Raw genomic sequence first — 13,957 nt, forward strand, 5'->3', positions numbered from 1 at the left:
GCGAGCTGTCTGGAACGGTCTTGCGTCTGGTCACGGATGTGTGCTGAGGTAGTCGGACGCGATCGGGACGCGTCTTCCTCTTATCTAGTTCGCGAGCTGCTGCCTTTGCAAGCGGCTGGTCTAATTACGAGCTGGCTGTGATGCGAACGTGAGCTGGCTCTGTTGTGAACAGGAAGCAATATGAGAAGAACCGTGAGCTAGTCAAGCTTGAGATCGTCGGTTCATGGTCAGTATTTGGATCGCGAACAGCTTTGTGTTTGAGATCTTTGCACCAACTCCTCTCAGCTCATGAAATAAAAACAACGAGTATTAGATTACATGAACACCATAATCTGAACAAGATATCATCAAACAACTAAGGTATGATAAACTTATCTTTCACAGGATTTGAATTTGGCTAGAAAATCTTGTTGGTTCGGATTAGGGTTCCAAAAGACAAAGACGGTGCCGCGTATTGTTTCTGCAAGTGTGGGCGCGTCTGAGATCGGATCGACAAATGGTTTGCGCTGATGGATTCATCTCGTCAAGAGCTTCAATTTGATATGTGGCTCGTCGTATGGTTCCTCAGGGTTTGAGAGATAGATTGATTTTCAGTTGCGCCTAGATTAGGGTTTATGTGTGATGGATTTTAGGTTAGGTTTTGTCTCAGAGTTTTGAAGTTTATCGTGCTGATAACGTGTAGTAATTAGAGAGTTTAGAGACTGAATTTTTTTGTGTTATTATTAATGATCAAGGGGGTTCCTTTATATAAGGATTACAAGATGAAGATAAATGGAAAGTATCCAAAACCTAAATTCACTAGGATTAGGAAAACTACTAATACATAATAATGGAAAGATTACTTCTACTAGGAAAATGAAAGAGTTTCATTTTCTCCAAGCTTTGTGGCCGCCTCTCTCTCTTCTGAAGTCCGCTCTCTATCTCCTGAAGTCGGCTCTCTCTCTCCTCTCTCTAGGACTTCGGCCATCTCTCCATCTTCTAGGTATTGGGCCGGTCTTGGACCGAGCTTGGTTAATGGCAATCCACTCCATGATTTATAACAAGAATATCGTTAGAAAATTTAGAACAACAATAAAAAAGTATAAGTTTCAGCATATAAAGTGTTTAACGTAAAACTCAATATTTTCATAGATTTGGAGAAAAATTCAAAAAATATAACAATGTTGCTTTAATGCATAGTTTTTTCCTGTACTAATATATGATGATGGTCACAAAGGTTCCAAACTTTTTTTGTCTTCATTTCTCTAAAGAATAGCGATTTTATAATGGTTAGTCCACAAATTTAGGGAGTATATGAAATTTTACTAAACTAATTTATAAAAAAATTGAACAATGTCATGTACCATGAAAAAGAGCTTAGCATACATTAATACAAATGTAGAATGTGGTTTAAAATTTTAAAACAACACAAAATATTATAGGATTCAGTTATAAAACATTTACTAAAATTTAATATATTTGTAGGGGTTAGCACATAGATTTTGGAAAAATTTCAAAAAATATGACAATATTGTTTTCATGCATAGTTTCATCCTGCACTAACATATGATGATGTTGAAAGAGGTTTGGAGCATTTGTTGTTTCCGTTTTTCAAGAAAAAAACGATTTTGTTGTGGCTATTCCACTGATTTAGATAGTATTATGAAGTTTTACTAATTAATTTATAAAAAAAATTAGAACGATTCTCATATACCATAAAAAAGGTTTAACGTACATTAAAACAAATTTAGAATTCCGTTAGAAAATTTAGAACAACAATAAAAAGTATAAGTTTCAGTATATAGAGCGTTTAACGTGAAACTCAATATTTTCGTAGGGGATAGATAACACATAAATTTTGAGAAAAATTCAAAAAATATAACAATTGCTTTAATGCATAGTTGCCTCATATACTAATATATGATGATAGTCAAAGAAGTTTGAAACCTTTATTGTCTCCATTTCTATAGAGAATAGAGATTTTATAATTGTTAGTTTACTAATTTAGGGAGTATATGAAGTTTTACTAAATTAATTTATAAACAAAATTGAACGATGCTCATGTACCATGAAAGATAGTTTAGCATACATTAATATAAATGTAGAATGTGGCTAGAATTTTAAAACAACACTAAAGATTATAGGCTTCAGTATATAAAACATTTACCAAAAGTCAATATTTTTGTAGGGGTTAACACAGATTTTGAGAAAATTTCAAAAAATATGACAATATTGTTATAATACATAGTTTCATCCTGAACTAACATATGATGATGTTGAAAGAGGTTTGGAGCCTTTGTTGTCTCCACTTTTCAAGAAACTAGCGATTTTATAGTGGTTATTCCACCGATTTAGGGAGTATTATGAAATTTTACTATACAATTGATAAGAAATTATAATGATTTCCATATACAATGAAAGAGAGTTTAACATCCATTAAAACAAATATAGAATGTGGTTAGAAATTTTAAAACCACACTAAAAATTTTAAGATTCAGCATAAAGAGCATTTAACGTAAAACTCAATATATTCGTAGGGGGTTAACACATAGATTTTGAGAAAATATCAAAAAATATAACAATATTGCTTTAATTCATAGTTGTCTCATGTACTAATATATGATGATGGTCAAAGAGGTTTGGAACCTTTGTTGTCTCTATTTCTCTCGAAATTAGCAATTTTATAAGGGTTAGTCCCTTAATTTAGGTAGTATATGAAGTTTTACTAAATTAATTTATAAAGAAAATTGAACGATGCTCATGTACCATGAAAGATAGTTTAGCATACATTAATATAAATGTAGAATGTGGCTAGAATTTTAAAACAACACTAAAGATTATAGGCTTCAGTATATAAAACATTTACCAAAATTCAATATTTTAAAACAACACTAAAGATTATAGGCTTCGGTATATAAAACATTTACCAAAATTCAAAAATTCAAAAATTTACACATAGATTTTGAGAAAATTTCAAAAAATATGACAATATTGTTTTCATGCATAATTGCATCATGCACTAACATATGATGATGTTGAAAGAGGTTTGGAGCCTTTGTTGTTTCCGTTTTTCAAGAAAATAGCGATTTTGTAGTGGCTATTCCACTGATTTAGATAGTATTATGAAATTTTACTAATTAATTGATAAAAAATTAGAACGATTCTCATATACCATAAAAACAGGTTTAACATAATTTAAAACAAATTTAGAATGTCGTTAGAAAATTTAGAACAACAATAAAAAGTATAAGTTTCAGTATATAGAGCGTTTAACGTAAAACTCAATATTTTCGTAGGGGCTAACATATAAATTTTGAGAAAAATTCAAAAAATATAACAATTGCTTTAATGCATAGTTGCCTCATGTCCTAATATATGATGATGGTCAAAGAGGTTTGGAACCTTTGTTGTCTCTATTTCTATAGAGAATATCGATTTTATAATTGTTAGTTCACTAATTTAGGGAGTATATGAAGTTTTACTAAATTAATTTATAAAAAAATTGAACGATGTTCATGTACCATGAAAGAGATTTTAGCATACATTAATACAAATGTAGAATATGGTTAGAAATTTTAAAACAACACTAAAGATTATAGGCTTCAGTATATAAAGCATTTACCAAAATTCAAAATTTTTGTATGGGTTAGCACATAGATTTTGAGAAAATTTCAAAAAATATGACAATATTGTTTTAATGCATAGTTGCATCTTGTACTAACATATGATGATGTTGAAAGAGGTTTGGAGCATTTGTTGTTTCCATTTTTCAAGAAAATAGCGATTTTATAGTGGTTATTTCACCGATTTAGGGAGTATTATGAAATTTAACTAATTAATTGATAAAAAATTAGAACGATTCCCATATACCATAAAAAAAGAGTTTTTTTTTTTTTTTTGAACACAAACTTACTTTCATTCATACTTAATCTTCTTCAATACAATAGATAGAGGGAATGAAACATCCTCTTTGACACCAAGCATAACTTACAAAACATAAATAAGCTAAGCAAGATAGGTCTTCAATCGAAGATGACAGCGGATTCGAGACGATGCTCAAATGTGTCGGGGGAGCCTTCACGACAAAGTCGTATAGCTGGTAAATAGTCACATAATGTGACGTTGAGGTCCAGTCCTCATCTACGAGAAACACCAAGGTGGTCTCGATTGCATCTTCAGGTCCCGTGGAGACCGCTCCGCAAGATGACAAACCGATGAGGAAACTGAAACAAACACTTGGACGCAAGACCAAGGAAACACCTCTTTCCATAGAAAGAGGGTAAGGTAGTAACAATTTCTCTTCAAAAGAAGAGGATGGCCGAACAAGAACCGAGTCCGATGAACGCACCAGTAAATTCATCCCAAAGGATATATATGATCGTGTGATACAAAGAGGAGAGATCCCTATGAACCCACCTGATATCTCTGATGAAAAATCCCAATCTCTCCAAACCATACAAATCTGACTCGTATCTTCAATCCTGGAGTTGGGCTTTAAGAAGCTTCTGCTTGAATTGGCAGGTTTGGTAGATCTAATGGGCCAAGCCCATTCATAATTGAAGAGCAGCCCACTACACCAAAGATGCACGAAGCTTGGCTGTTCGACGGTGCCGTAGGAGAGGTCACCGGAGATACGTCGGAGAAAAACAGTGCAGCCGTTGAAGAAGATCCACCCAAAAGGAGAGGAAACCACTTTAGGAGACGCGTAAAGTGAAAAATCACCGCAGAAATTAAGTTCTAGTCTAGTGGAGCTTTGAGATCTGGTGCCTGAGAGTTGGTGAGGAGCAAAACATACTGTGAAAATAGGCTCAGTCCTTACCAGAGACGGAAGGGGAGAGCTCGTCATGTAAAACCAATGCTCCAGGGGCGGATGAGAGTACGGGATAAAGTCGACCTCGAGACTCGTCAGAAAGCTATCAGGGGGAGGTTCGTCGGGAACTGTTCCTAAGAACCGTAACACAGCAGTGGCGAGAGAATCCTCTCGACTCGTCGCTGGAGAAGAAGCCTTCTGGGGAGAAAGGACCGCCGGTAGATCTGAGACGAAGAGTCCTCGGCTTCGTCATTTAGTCTGTTGGGGTCTCTCTCCTTCGATAGCCCGATGGATACCACACAGTAACAAAAGATGGAGAAAGCGAGATACAGCCATAAGAGTGAGAGAGATTAACGTCGTCGGAGATAGAGCCCCGCGCCGGCGAGAAACCTCTTCGCCGGCGCCGGAGAAAGTAGATCTGGGTTGTGCCTCGAAGATCGTGTCTGGGAGAAAATAAATGAATAGCGTATTCACCCTCTACTTTCCTGCTATTTCCATAAAAAAAAGAGTTTAACATACATTAATAATAATTTAGAATATCGTTTGAAAATTTAGAACAACAATAAAAAGTATAAGTTTCAGTATATAGAGCGTTTAAAGTAAAACTCAATATTTTCGTATGGGTTAACACATAGATTTTGAGATAAATTCAAAAAATATAACAATATTGCTTTAATGCATAGTTATCTCCTGTACTAATATACGATGATGGTCAAAGAGCTTTGGAACTTTTGTTGTCTTCATTTCTCTAGAGAATAGCGATTTTATAATGGTTAGTCCACTAATTTAGAGAGTATATGAAGTTTTATTAGATTCATTTATAAAAAAAAATGAACAATGTCATGTACCATGAAAAAGAGCTTAGCATGCATTAATACAAATGTAGAATGTGGTTTGAAATTTTATAACAACACAAAAGATTATAGGATTCAGTATATAAAGCATTTACCAAAATTCAATATTTTTGTAGGGGGGGTTAGCACATAGATTTTGAAAAAAATTCAAAAAATATGAAAATATTGTTTTAATCCATAGTTGCATCCTGCACTAATATATGATGATGTTGAAAGAGGTTTGGAGCCTCTGTTGTCTCCGCTTTTCAAAAAAAATACGATTTTGTAGTGGTTATTCCACCGATTTAGATAATATTATGAAGTTTTACTAATTAATTGATAAAAAAAATTAGAACGATTCCCATATACCATAAAAAGAGTTTAACATAAATTAAAACAAAGTTAGAATGTCGTTAGAACATTTAGAACAACAATTAAAATATAAGTTTCAGTATATTGAACGTTTAACTTAAAACTCAATATTTTCGTATGGGTTAACACATAGATTTTGAGATAAATTCAAAAAATATAACAATATTGCTTTAATGCATAGTTATCTCATGTACTAATATACGATAATGGTCAAAGAGTTTTGGAACCTTTGTTGTCTTCATTTCTCTAGATAATAGCGATTTTATAATGGTTAGTCCACTAATTTAGAGAGTATATGAAGTTTTATTAGATTCATTTATAAAAAAAATTGAACAATGTCATGTACCATGAAAAAGAGCTTAGCATACATTAATACAAATGTAGAATGTGGTTTGAAATTTTATAATAACACAAAAGATTATAGGATTCAGTATATAAATCATTTACCAAAATTCAATATTTTTGTAGGGTTAGCACATAGATTTTGGAAACATTTCATAGTTGCATCATGCACTAACATATGATGATGTTGAAAGAGGTTTGGAGCCTTTGTTATCTCCATTTTTCAAGAAAATAGCGATTTTATAGTGGTTATTCTACCGATTTATGAAGTATTATGAAGTTTTACTAAATTAATTGAATAGATTTATCAAACAACATTTTCTATAAAGCATATATATATTCTTGAAAGATGTTCGATGAGGACATCAATTCATCATCAGAAAAGGAGAAAGAAATCAGGAGAAAACCAATGGAGAACATGAAGCTTAGAAGAGCTAAAGAAGCCGATCAGGACATATGTGCAATCAAAACGCCATATCTTACAAACCAGGTGGAATTTATTCATGAGACCGGTTTTGTTGGACTCTACACTCAACAAGAGCACGCAGCGAATTGGTTTCATATAAAAAGGATAAAAGGTTTAGAAGATATGCCATTTTCAAGTCAGGGGTGACCCGACTTGCCTTATTTGGATGATCAGTGGTTTAATCAGTTGCAAACCAAACATTGGCGACCAGGAGATTTATCTATGCAATCAGGAGACACATCCAAGGGTTCATAAGAGTCAGGCACGTTCTTAACATGCACCAGAATGCACCAGATTACATGGAATCAAAGGGGACAATACTTACCATTTTTGGATACTTTCACATTTAGAGGAATAGAGCACCAAGACCAACCTATCAAAGCTACAACGTTTTCTATATATTAATAACTCATCAGGAAGTCTACAGCGGCACCAGCACCCTCCAGAATACTCAAAATCAACCAAGACCGGAATTGCCACATCCAAGGGTTCATAAGAGTCAGGCACGTTCTTAACATGCACCAGAATGCACCAGATTACATGGAATCAAAGGGGACAATACTTACCATTTTTGGATACTTTCACATTTAGAGGAATAGAGCACCAAGACCAACCTATCAAAGCTACAACGTTTTCTAGATATTAATAACTCATCAGGAAGTCTACAGCGGCACCAGCACCCACCAGAATACTCAGAATCAACCAAGACCGGAATTACCATTTTTGGAGTCAAAAGCCATTAATTCCAACAGCTCTTTTCTCACCAGGATGCACCAGATTACATGGAATCAAAGGAGACAATACTTACCATTTTTGGATGCTTTCACATTTGGAGGAATAGAGCACCAAGACCAACCTATCAAAGCTACAACGTTTTCTAGATATTAATAACTCATCAGGAAGTCTACAGCGGCACCAGCACCCACCAGAATACTCAGAATCAACCAAGACCGGAATTGCCATTTTTGGAGTCAAAAGCCACTAATTCCCAACAGCTCTTTTCTCACCAGGCATGGAATGATTTCGACCATTATTTCAGCAATCAGGATGTTCCTAAGAAGCTTTCCTACAGTCTAAAACCGTCCAGATACAAAGCCATCATTCCAGCCCTTGAATCAAGCCATTGGAACCCCAAAACCCTCCAACAGCTAATTTTCTTTATGTTTGATTTTCTTTCGATTTTCCTAGACTTAGATTAATGTTTCTGAGCATATATAAGCTCCCTTAGGCGTGCTGTAATATTCACATTTCAATCTCTAAGAAATATACAAAGTTTATTCTGCTTTTCTCAAAGAAAGTCTTTGATTAAAATTCTGTCTTTAGAATACTTTGAGTGATTCATTGTTTTCTGTTGATCCTGTCTTGGGGTTTGTTTGTGTGATTCAAGCATCTTCAATCAGCCCACAGATTGAGAGACTCAATCAGCCCACCAGATTGAGAGAGTCAATCATTTTTACCACCATCTCTACTTTCAGTCCATCTTCCACACAAGCTTTCTTGATCTCTTTGATCTCCATTTGAGGACAGGTTCATGGAGTGATTTTGTGCCTACATCATCTTTGGTATCAGAGCCAGGTTATATTAATGTTAGTGATTTAGCTGGCGTCAGAAAACAAAAAATATTGTAGTTTTGATATGAATAAAGTTGGGTAGCTTTTGGACAAAATTTTATATTAGAATCGTGGAAATGTGGTGGTAACTGGTAAGGAATCTCATCCTTCACGTCAGGTTTCAAAAGTGATCCCTTCTGCTTTGTTATTAGAATAGAGGATAAGTTCAAAATTGCATTTGTCGAATCTCAAAGCAAACGTAAGCACCTTATCTAATTTTTATTCCATTTAGGAATATACAATAGTTCATAATCAGACCGACTTTTCTAATATCATAAGATTCCAAATTTACTCTTTAATTTCCTTCCACACCATCATCATCATCGAAATTACAAGACAAGCATATCATATTGATACGTGATATTTTTTTTTTTTTTTTTTTTTGAATTATACACAGTTTCCCCAAAGGCTTCCCAGGCCCAAGGGACTAATCTGTGTCGCTGCGGCCCGAATGTTAAATTTCGCAGTGGCCGGGAATCGAACCCAGGTGGCGGTACTTACAGCTGTGAACCCTTTACCACCAGAGCTAGATGCCCCGGTTAACATTCATAAATCACGGCAAGCCCTGGTCTACCCTTTTTTTACTTCAGTTATTATCATTTCTTTTCGTTCATAAATTCAGTTAATGTACAGCATAAGAAAATCGAAATAAAACTACATAAATGAGATTCTACTGGAACAAGAGATTGTAAGCAGGAAGATCTTGAATCCGATGAATATCGTCCAAAGAAAGCTCTCTCTCTAGCTGATTCCTAGTCGCCTGTAATACTTCCTGATATACACACAAAACCATATTAACCTATATATAGACACAAGTATCGATCTTCAAGAATTAGAGAAAGACATACATTGAATTCCATGTAAGAAGCGTGCATCGCGAGCCATTGAGCATCCATCATTGCGAAAGCTATACAATATAGTACATCGAATGCATTCTCGTCTTCTGTAAAAATTTGGTGGATATTTTTGATTATTTAAAAATTATCTATCATACGCTAATTTTTTTAGAAATCAATTTGTATTAAGTATATACTTTATTTACCTTCTAATAGTTTGAGAAAATTCATTCCTGGAATACATTTCGGCTTTGCTGCACAATAACAAAACAATAACGTAAAAGTTTTGTAGTAATTTGGTAAATAAAATGTTAACTAATCAAGAAACATACGAGCGTTTTGTAAATCGAGCATTTGGATAAGCATGAAGGAGATGTTGATTCCGGCCACAGCAAAAGGGTACTCCCACTGTGCTCGGTCGCCTCTTTGTTTCAATAATAGCCTCCGGAAACAAACCTTCATCATTTTTCATTTATAAAAAAAAACACATTCTCATTTACATATTCATGTAATAGCTATATATGAACATGTTTTTTGAGCAATTACCGGATAAACTCTTGCAGAAAATAGCAAATTCTCTAGACCAATAAATCCACAACCCCTGAAAAACAAAATGTTAGTTAACCCTTAAGATGTTTACACTTTTTTTGTATACACCTGAATCTTACCTGAAATCGGTAGATGGATTGGGACCTTGCCATCCCATTTCTTTCCATTGTTCTGTTACTAAACCTGTGAGATTAACATTCGGAAATGCGACATTCCACAATGCTTTAAGTGATTCCTGCCGCCGTTAATCACACAAAATGTTTATAGCATGATCAGCATCCCTTTAATTACCATTAAACATCATAAGAATAAACTAAATTCACCTACCTGATGGTCAGGACATGTCTCGTCAAAAGGTACAAGCAAACGATCTTGCAGCCTTTGAAGTCTTTCCTCCTATGATTGATTACAAATATTTGATGTCTTAATCTTATATATATGGAGAGGTATAACTTGGTAACTATGCTAACCTGAAGAGGAGACAAAGTGTAGTCGATTGACTTGTCTTGACGTCTACTGGAGCGTGTGAAAAGCCCTCCTATCCATGATCTTGTTGCAACCGTAGCCATAGGAATAACCACCGGCTCACTGAAACATTTATATACATATGAGCTGATAGGTATAAGTAATCATTACATATAAGCTGATAGGTATAAGTAATCATTACACATTACTTCATTAAATAAGATATTTAAGAGTTGGTTCTTAGGTTCTTTTAGTTAAAAGTTAGAAGACGGTTTTTTATATTCCGCTAAGAACTACACCCTAAGAACCTCCCATTAATCATGCTCTAAGTAATAAACTAATCGCTCACACATATATTATTTTTTTGGTCTAACACATATATATGTTTCTATATATATTCATATAATTAAATGTGTTTCATAATACCCTGTGATCTCTAGCAATATACTACTCACTAAAACACATATATTTAGCCAAATGAGCTATTACGTGAGTGGAACTACTTGACCACTGCCATCTCGGCTCTTCTTTTCTTTTTTCTCGCCTTTCCCACGCTTCATCCTCCTCTACCTGCACACATTTTCAAACACATACTTGCATTTTACATTAGCAGTACACTTACTTTTTTAAAAAAAACTTGGAAGGATCAGAAACGTTTGACTGAGCTTAATTACTTATAAGTTACAACCAAAGTGACACTCGTTTACGTAAAATGAAGAGTAAATAAACGATTGGAATAAACAAGAACAGTGTAAAATGCAAGATTGAAAATAACAATATGATATTAACAAAGAGATGAATACTTTGCGAAGACACAAAACAAGATGGAAAATATTGCCTATGCTTCCTGAAGGTATTTATTCATTCATGTTCTATTATCAAATATTCTCAAATATCATCATCAGTTACATTTTCACTTAGTCAAGATTTTGATATAATTGGATACAAAAGGTGTCTAACTAACACAATAACGCAATCAAAGGGGTTTTCATTGCATTACCTTTTATGAAACGATTGGAAACTTGACAATGCAAAACATCATTTGCAAACAATGATAACCAAATCAAATTTAACCATCTTTTGAACAAAATTATTATGATTGATCAAAAAATCGAAGAGAGGAAAAAGTTAATTCTTGATAGACATGTGAACAAGACAATGGAGGAGGAGATGGTCTAGACACGGTGACAGCCAATGAGGAAGAGGAAAGAGAAGAAGTAAATAGAAGAGAAAGAAAAAGGAAATAGAGGCAAAAACGGAATTATTCATTGGAATTATGCAACTTTTAGAAATTGCAAGAGATGTATTTTTGTCTCCTTTTTTTGTTTCATCTCTCCAATCTCCACATTCACCGTTAAGTTGCCGCCTTTTTCTCTCTTTCACCAGATTATTGTTAGATACATTTGGACCGTCCAGATCATTTACACTTGAGCTATCAACGGTGATCAAATCAGTTAAGTTAATCACAGTATTTAATCAAGCCCATCCCAGGCCCAACAAGCAAGGGATAGATTATCACTCAGAAGAAGATTAGTGATCTGATTGGTCCGGAGAAAAGCTTTTTAGCCACGTGTAACTAACCCAATACTACCTTATCTCTCGTCTCCTCCTCCTCAAATCGAACAACGTCGAAGATACTGAACTCTACTAGCACCTCCAGCTCCGTACAAGAATGGCTCTTCAGGCTGCTTACTCGCTTCTTCCTTCTACTACTGCTTCAATCCACAAAGAGGTATCATGTTTTCACAATTACCATTTCGATAAAGTGAAGAATCGTCTCAAAAACTTCACGCCAATGCCATGGTTGATTCTGCAGGGTAGATTCAGTGCTTCTCTAAAGGAGACGAATTTAACTAGTTTTTCATTTTCCAACAATCTTAGATCCGACAAGATCTCCATCAAGGTAAAAATCAATCACCTTTATGCAAGTTCAATTCTCTCAAAAACAGAGTAAAACTAAACTCTGTTTTCCTCTGTTCTGTTCCAGAAGCAGAGGAGACAAAACCCACAGTTTTCCACAGGCATTCGTGCACAGACCGTTACAGCAACGCCGCCGGCGAACGAAGCCTCGCCGGAGCAAAAGAAGACTCAGAGAAAAGGCACCGCAGTGATCACCGGAGCTTCGTCTGGTTTAGGTTTAGCCACGGCGAAGGCTTTGGCAGACACAGGGAAATGGCACGTGATCATGGCGTGCAGGAACTTTCTCAAGGCCGAGAAAGCAGCGAAATCTGTAGGAATGTCTAAGGAAGACTACACGGTGATGCATCTCGATCTCGCTTCGCTAGAAAGCGTGAAGCAGTTCGTCGATAACTACCGGAGAACAGAACGTCCGCTAGATGTTCTTGTCTGTAACGCTGCTGTTTACCAACCAACTGCTAAAGAACCTTCCTTTACAGCCGAAGGGTTTGAGCTAAGCGTTGGAACCAACCATCTCGGTCATTTTCTTCTCTCGAGGTTGCTTCTTGATGACCTGAAAAAATCGGATTATCCATCAAAACGTATGATCATCGTAGGATCTATAACAGGTAAATAATTAAAAAAAAAAAAGGTAAATAATAATAGACACAACGAAATATTTTCTAGTTTCAGTCAATAAATGTTTTTTTTTATGTTCTTGTAGGGAATACAAACACTTTGGCTGGGAACGTGCCGCCCAAGGCAAACCTTGGAGACCTAAGAGGCTTAGCATCGGGGCTGAACGGGCAGAACAGTTCGATGATAGATGGAGGAGAGTATGATGGAGCCAAAGCTTACAAAGACAGCAAAGTGTGCAATATGCTGACGATGCAGGAGCTTCACAGGCGTTACCACGAGGAAACTGGAGTCACGTTTGCTTCTCTATACCCTGGTTGCATCGCTACAACTGGGTTGTTCAGAGAACACATACCTCTGTTTAGGCTTTTGTTCCCGCCTTTTCAGAAGTATATCACCAAAGGTTATGTATCTGAAGAGGAAGCTGGGAAAAGACTAGCACAGGTCAGTCTTTATAAACCGAGTTGAGCATATATATCTGTAGACAGATTCTTGATTTGGTACTGAGGTTGTGTGACACATGTGTAATGTGATTGGGTTTAGGTTGTGAGTGATCCGAGTCTGGGGAAGTCAGGGGTGTATTGGAGCTGGAACAATAACTCGTCTTCGTTTGAGAATCAGTTGTCTAAAGAAGCAAGTGATGCAGAGAAGGCAAAGAAACTTTGGGAGGTTAGCGAGAAGCTTGTTGGTTTGGCTTGATGCAAACAATATCTTAGATTACAGACTTCTGTGACATGTACCACAAACTCATAAGATTACAGATTTAATAATCATTGTGAATGGACTTTCTAAAGTTTTAAGGTTTGTCAATAAAATTGGAGGGGTAACAAAGACTATTTGATCTGATCAAGCCATTGATTTTAGTCACAAGGAAGACAAAGTTTGTAAGTGCATATAGTATACTAATCAACATCAATACACTAACTTGCCAAGCAAGCAACCAAAGAATAGTTTACAATCACACAAGAGGTTAATTATCTTACTAATATCTGATATCTTGCATATTTACATTGTTTTATCCATTCACCCATGTGCATTTTGATCATATAGACTAGGATTTAGCCATGTTTAGGTTGCATTTTGCATACATGAGTCTTTATCAGGTATTGGAGTACCACATGGAGTTCTTGGAGGCATTTGGGTGCATTTGGAGCTCAAAAGAA

At 35.4% G+C, this 13,957-nt stretch overlaps 2 protein-coding genes across 5 annotated transcripts; one reads left to right on the forward strand and one right to left on the reverse strand.

The window, feature by feature from the left end:
- Positions 1-8,988: 8,988 nt before the first annotated feature.
- On the reverse strand, positions 8,989-11,459 carry LOC106310936 (ELMO domain-containing protein A-like). Of its 3 annotated transcripts, none has more exons than XM_013748164.1 (10): positions 11,263-11,459; positions 10,766-10,832; positions 10,268-10,385; positions 10,125-10,193; positions 9,917-10,032; positions 9,795-9,849; positions 9,581-9,704; positions 9,455-9,502; positions 9,261-9,355; positions 8,989-9,184 (listed from the first exon to the last, which is right to left on the reverse strand). In XM_013748164.1, exons 2-10 carry the CDS (start codon positions 10,777-10,779, stop codon positions 9,083-9,085), a joined length of 741 nt encoding a protein of 246 aa, XP_013603618.1. In that variant the 5' UTR covers positions 10,780-10,832; positions 11,263-11,459; the 3' UTR covers positions 8,989-9,082. The 3 variants fall into 3 exon arrangements, with proteins under 3 accessions (XP_013603618.1, XP_013603617.1, XP_013603616.1); XM_013748163.1 differs by having other exon boundaries at positions 9,261-9,352; positions 10,752-10,832; XM_013748162.1 differs by having other exon boundaries at positions 10,752-10,832.
- A 350-nt stretch (positions 11,460-11,809) lies between these two features.
- On the forward strand, positions 11,810-13,630 carry LOC106307221 (protochlorophyllide reductase C, chloroplastic-like). 2 transcript variants are annotated; one of them, XM_013744117.1, is made up of 5 exons: positions 11,810-11,994; positions 12,079-12,165; positions 12,250-12,787; positions 12,883-13,238; positions 13,338-13,630. In XM_013744117.1, exons 1-5 carry the CDS (start codon positions 11,935-11,937, stop codon positions 13,491-13,493), a joined length of 1,197 nt encoding a protein of 398 aa, XP_013599571.1. In that variant the 5' UTR covers positions 11,810-11,934; the 3' UTR covers positions 13,494-13,630. The 2 variants fall into 2 exon arrangements, with proteins under 2 accessions (XP_013599571.1, XP_013599572.1); XM_013744118.1 differs by having other exon boundaries at positions 12,253-12,787.
- The last annotated feature ends 327 nt before the right edge of the window (positions 13,631-13,957 follow it).

The sequence above is a fragment of the Brassica oleracea genome, chromosome C8 (assembly GCF_000695525.1).
Source record: "Brassica oleracea var. oleracea cultivar TO1000 chromosome C8, BOL, whole genome shotgun sequence".
Lineage (NCBI taxonomy): Eukaryota > Viridiplantae > Streptophyta > Magnoliopsida > Brassicales > Brassicaceae > Brassica > Brassica oleracea.

Excerpts from the sequence above, each read along its gene's own strand:
- LOC106310936 (XM_013748162.1), bottom strand. The coding sequence starts at position 10,822 with ATGAAGCGTGGGAAAGGCGAGAAAAAAGAAAAGAAGAGCCGAGATGGC. Across the intron at positions 9,356-9,454 it reads TTTTCTCAAACTATTAGAAG|AAGACGAGAATGCATTCGAT; the intron begins GTAAATAAAGTA and ends AAATTTTTACAG. Across the intron at positions 9,185-9,260 it reads CTTCTTACATGGAATTCAAT|GAAGTATTACAGGCGACTAG; the intron begins GTATGTCTTTCT and ends TGTGTATATCAG.
- LOC106307221 (XM_013744117.1), top strand. The coding sequence starts at position 11,935 with ATGGCTCTTCAGGCTGCTTACTCGCTTCTTCCTTCTACTACTGCTTCA. Across the intron at positions 11,995-12,078 it reads CTGCTTCAATCCACAAAGAG|GGTAGATTCAGTGCTTCTCT; the intron begins GTATCATGTTTT and ends TTGATTCTGCAG. Across the intron at positions 12,166-12,249 it reads CCGACAAGATCTCCATCAAG|AAGCAGAGGAGACAAAACCC; the intron begins GTAAAAATCAAT and ends GTTCTGTTCCAG.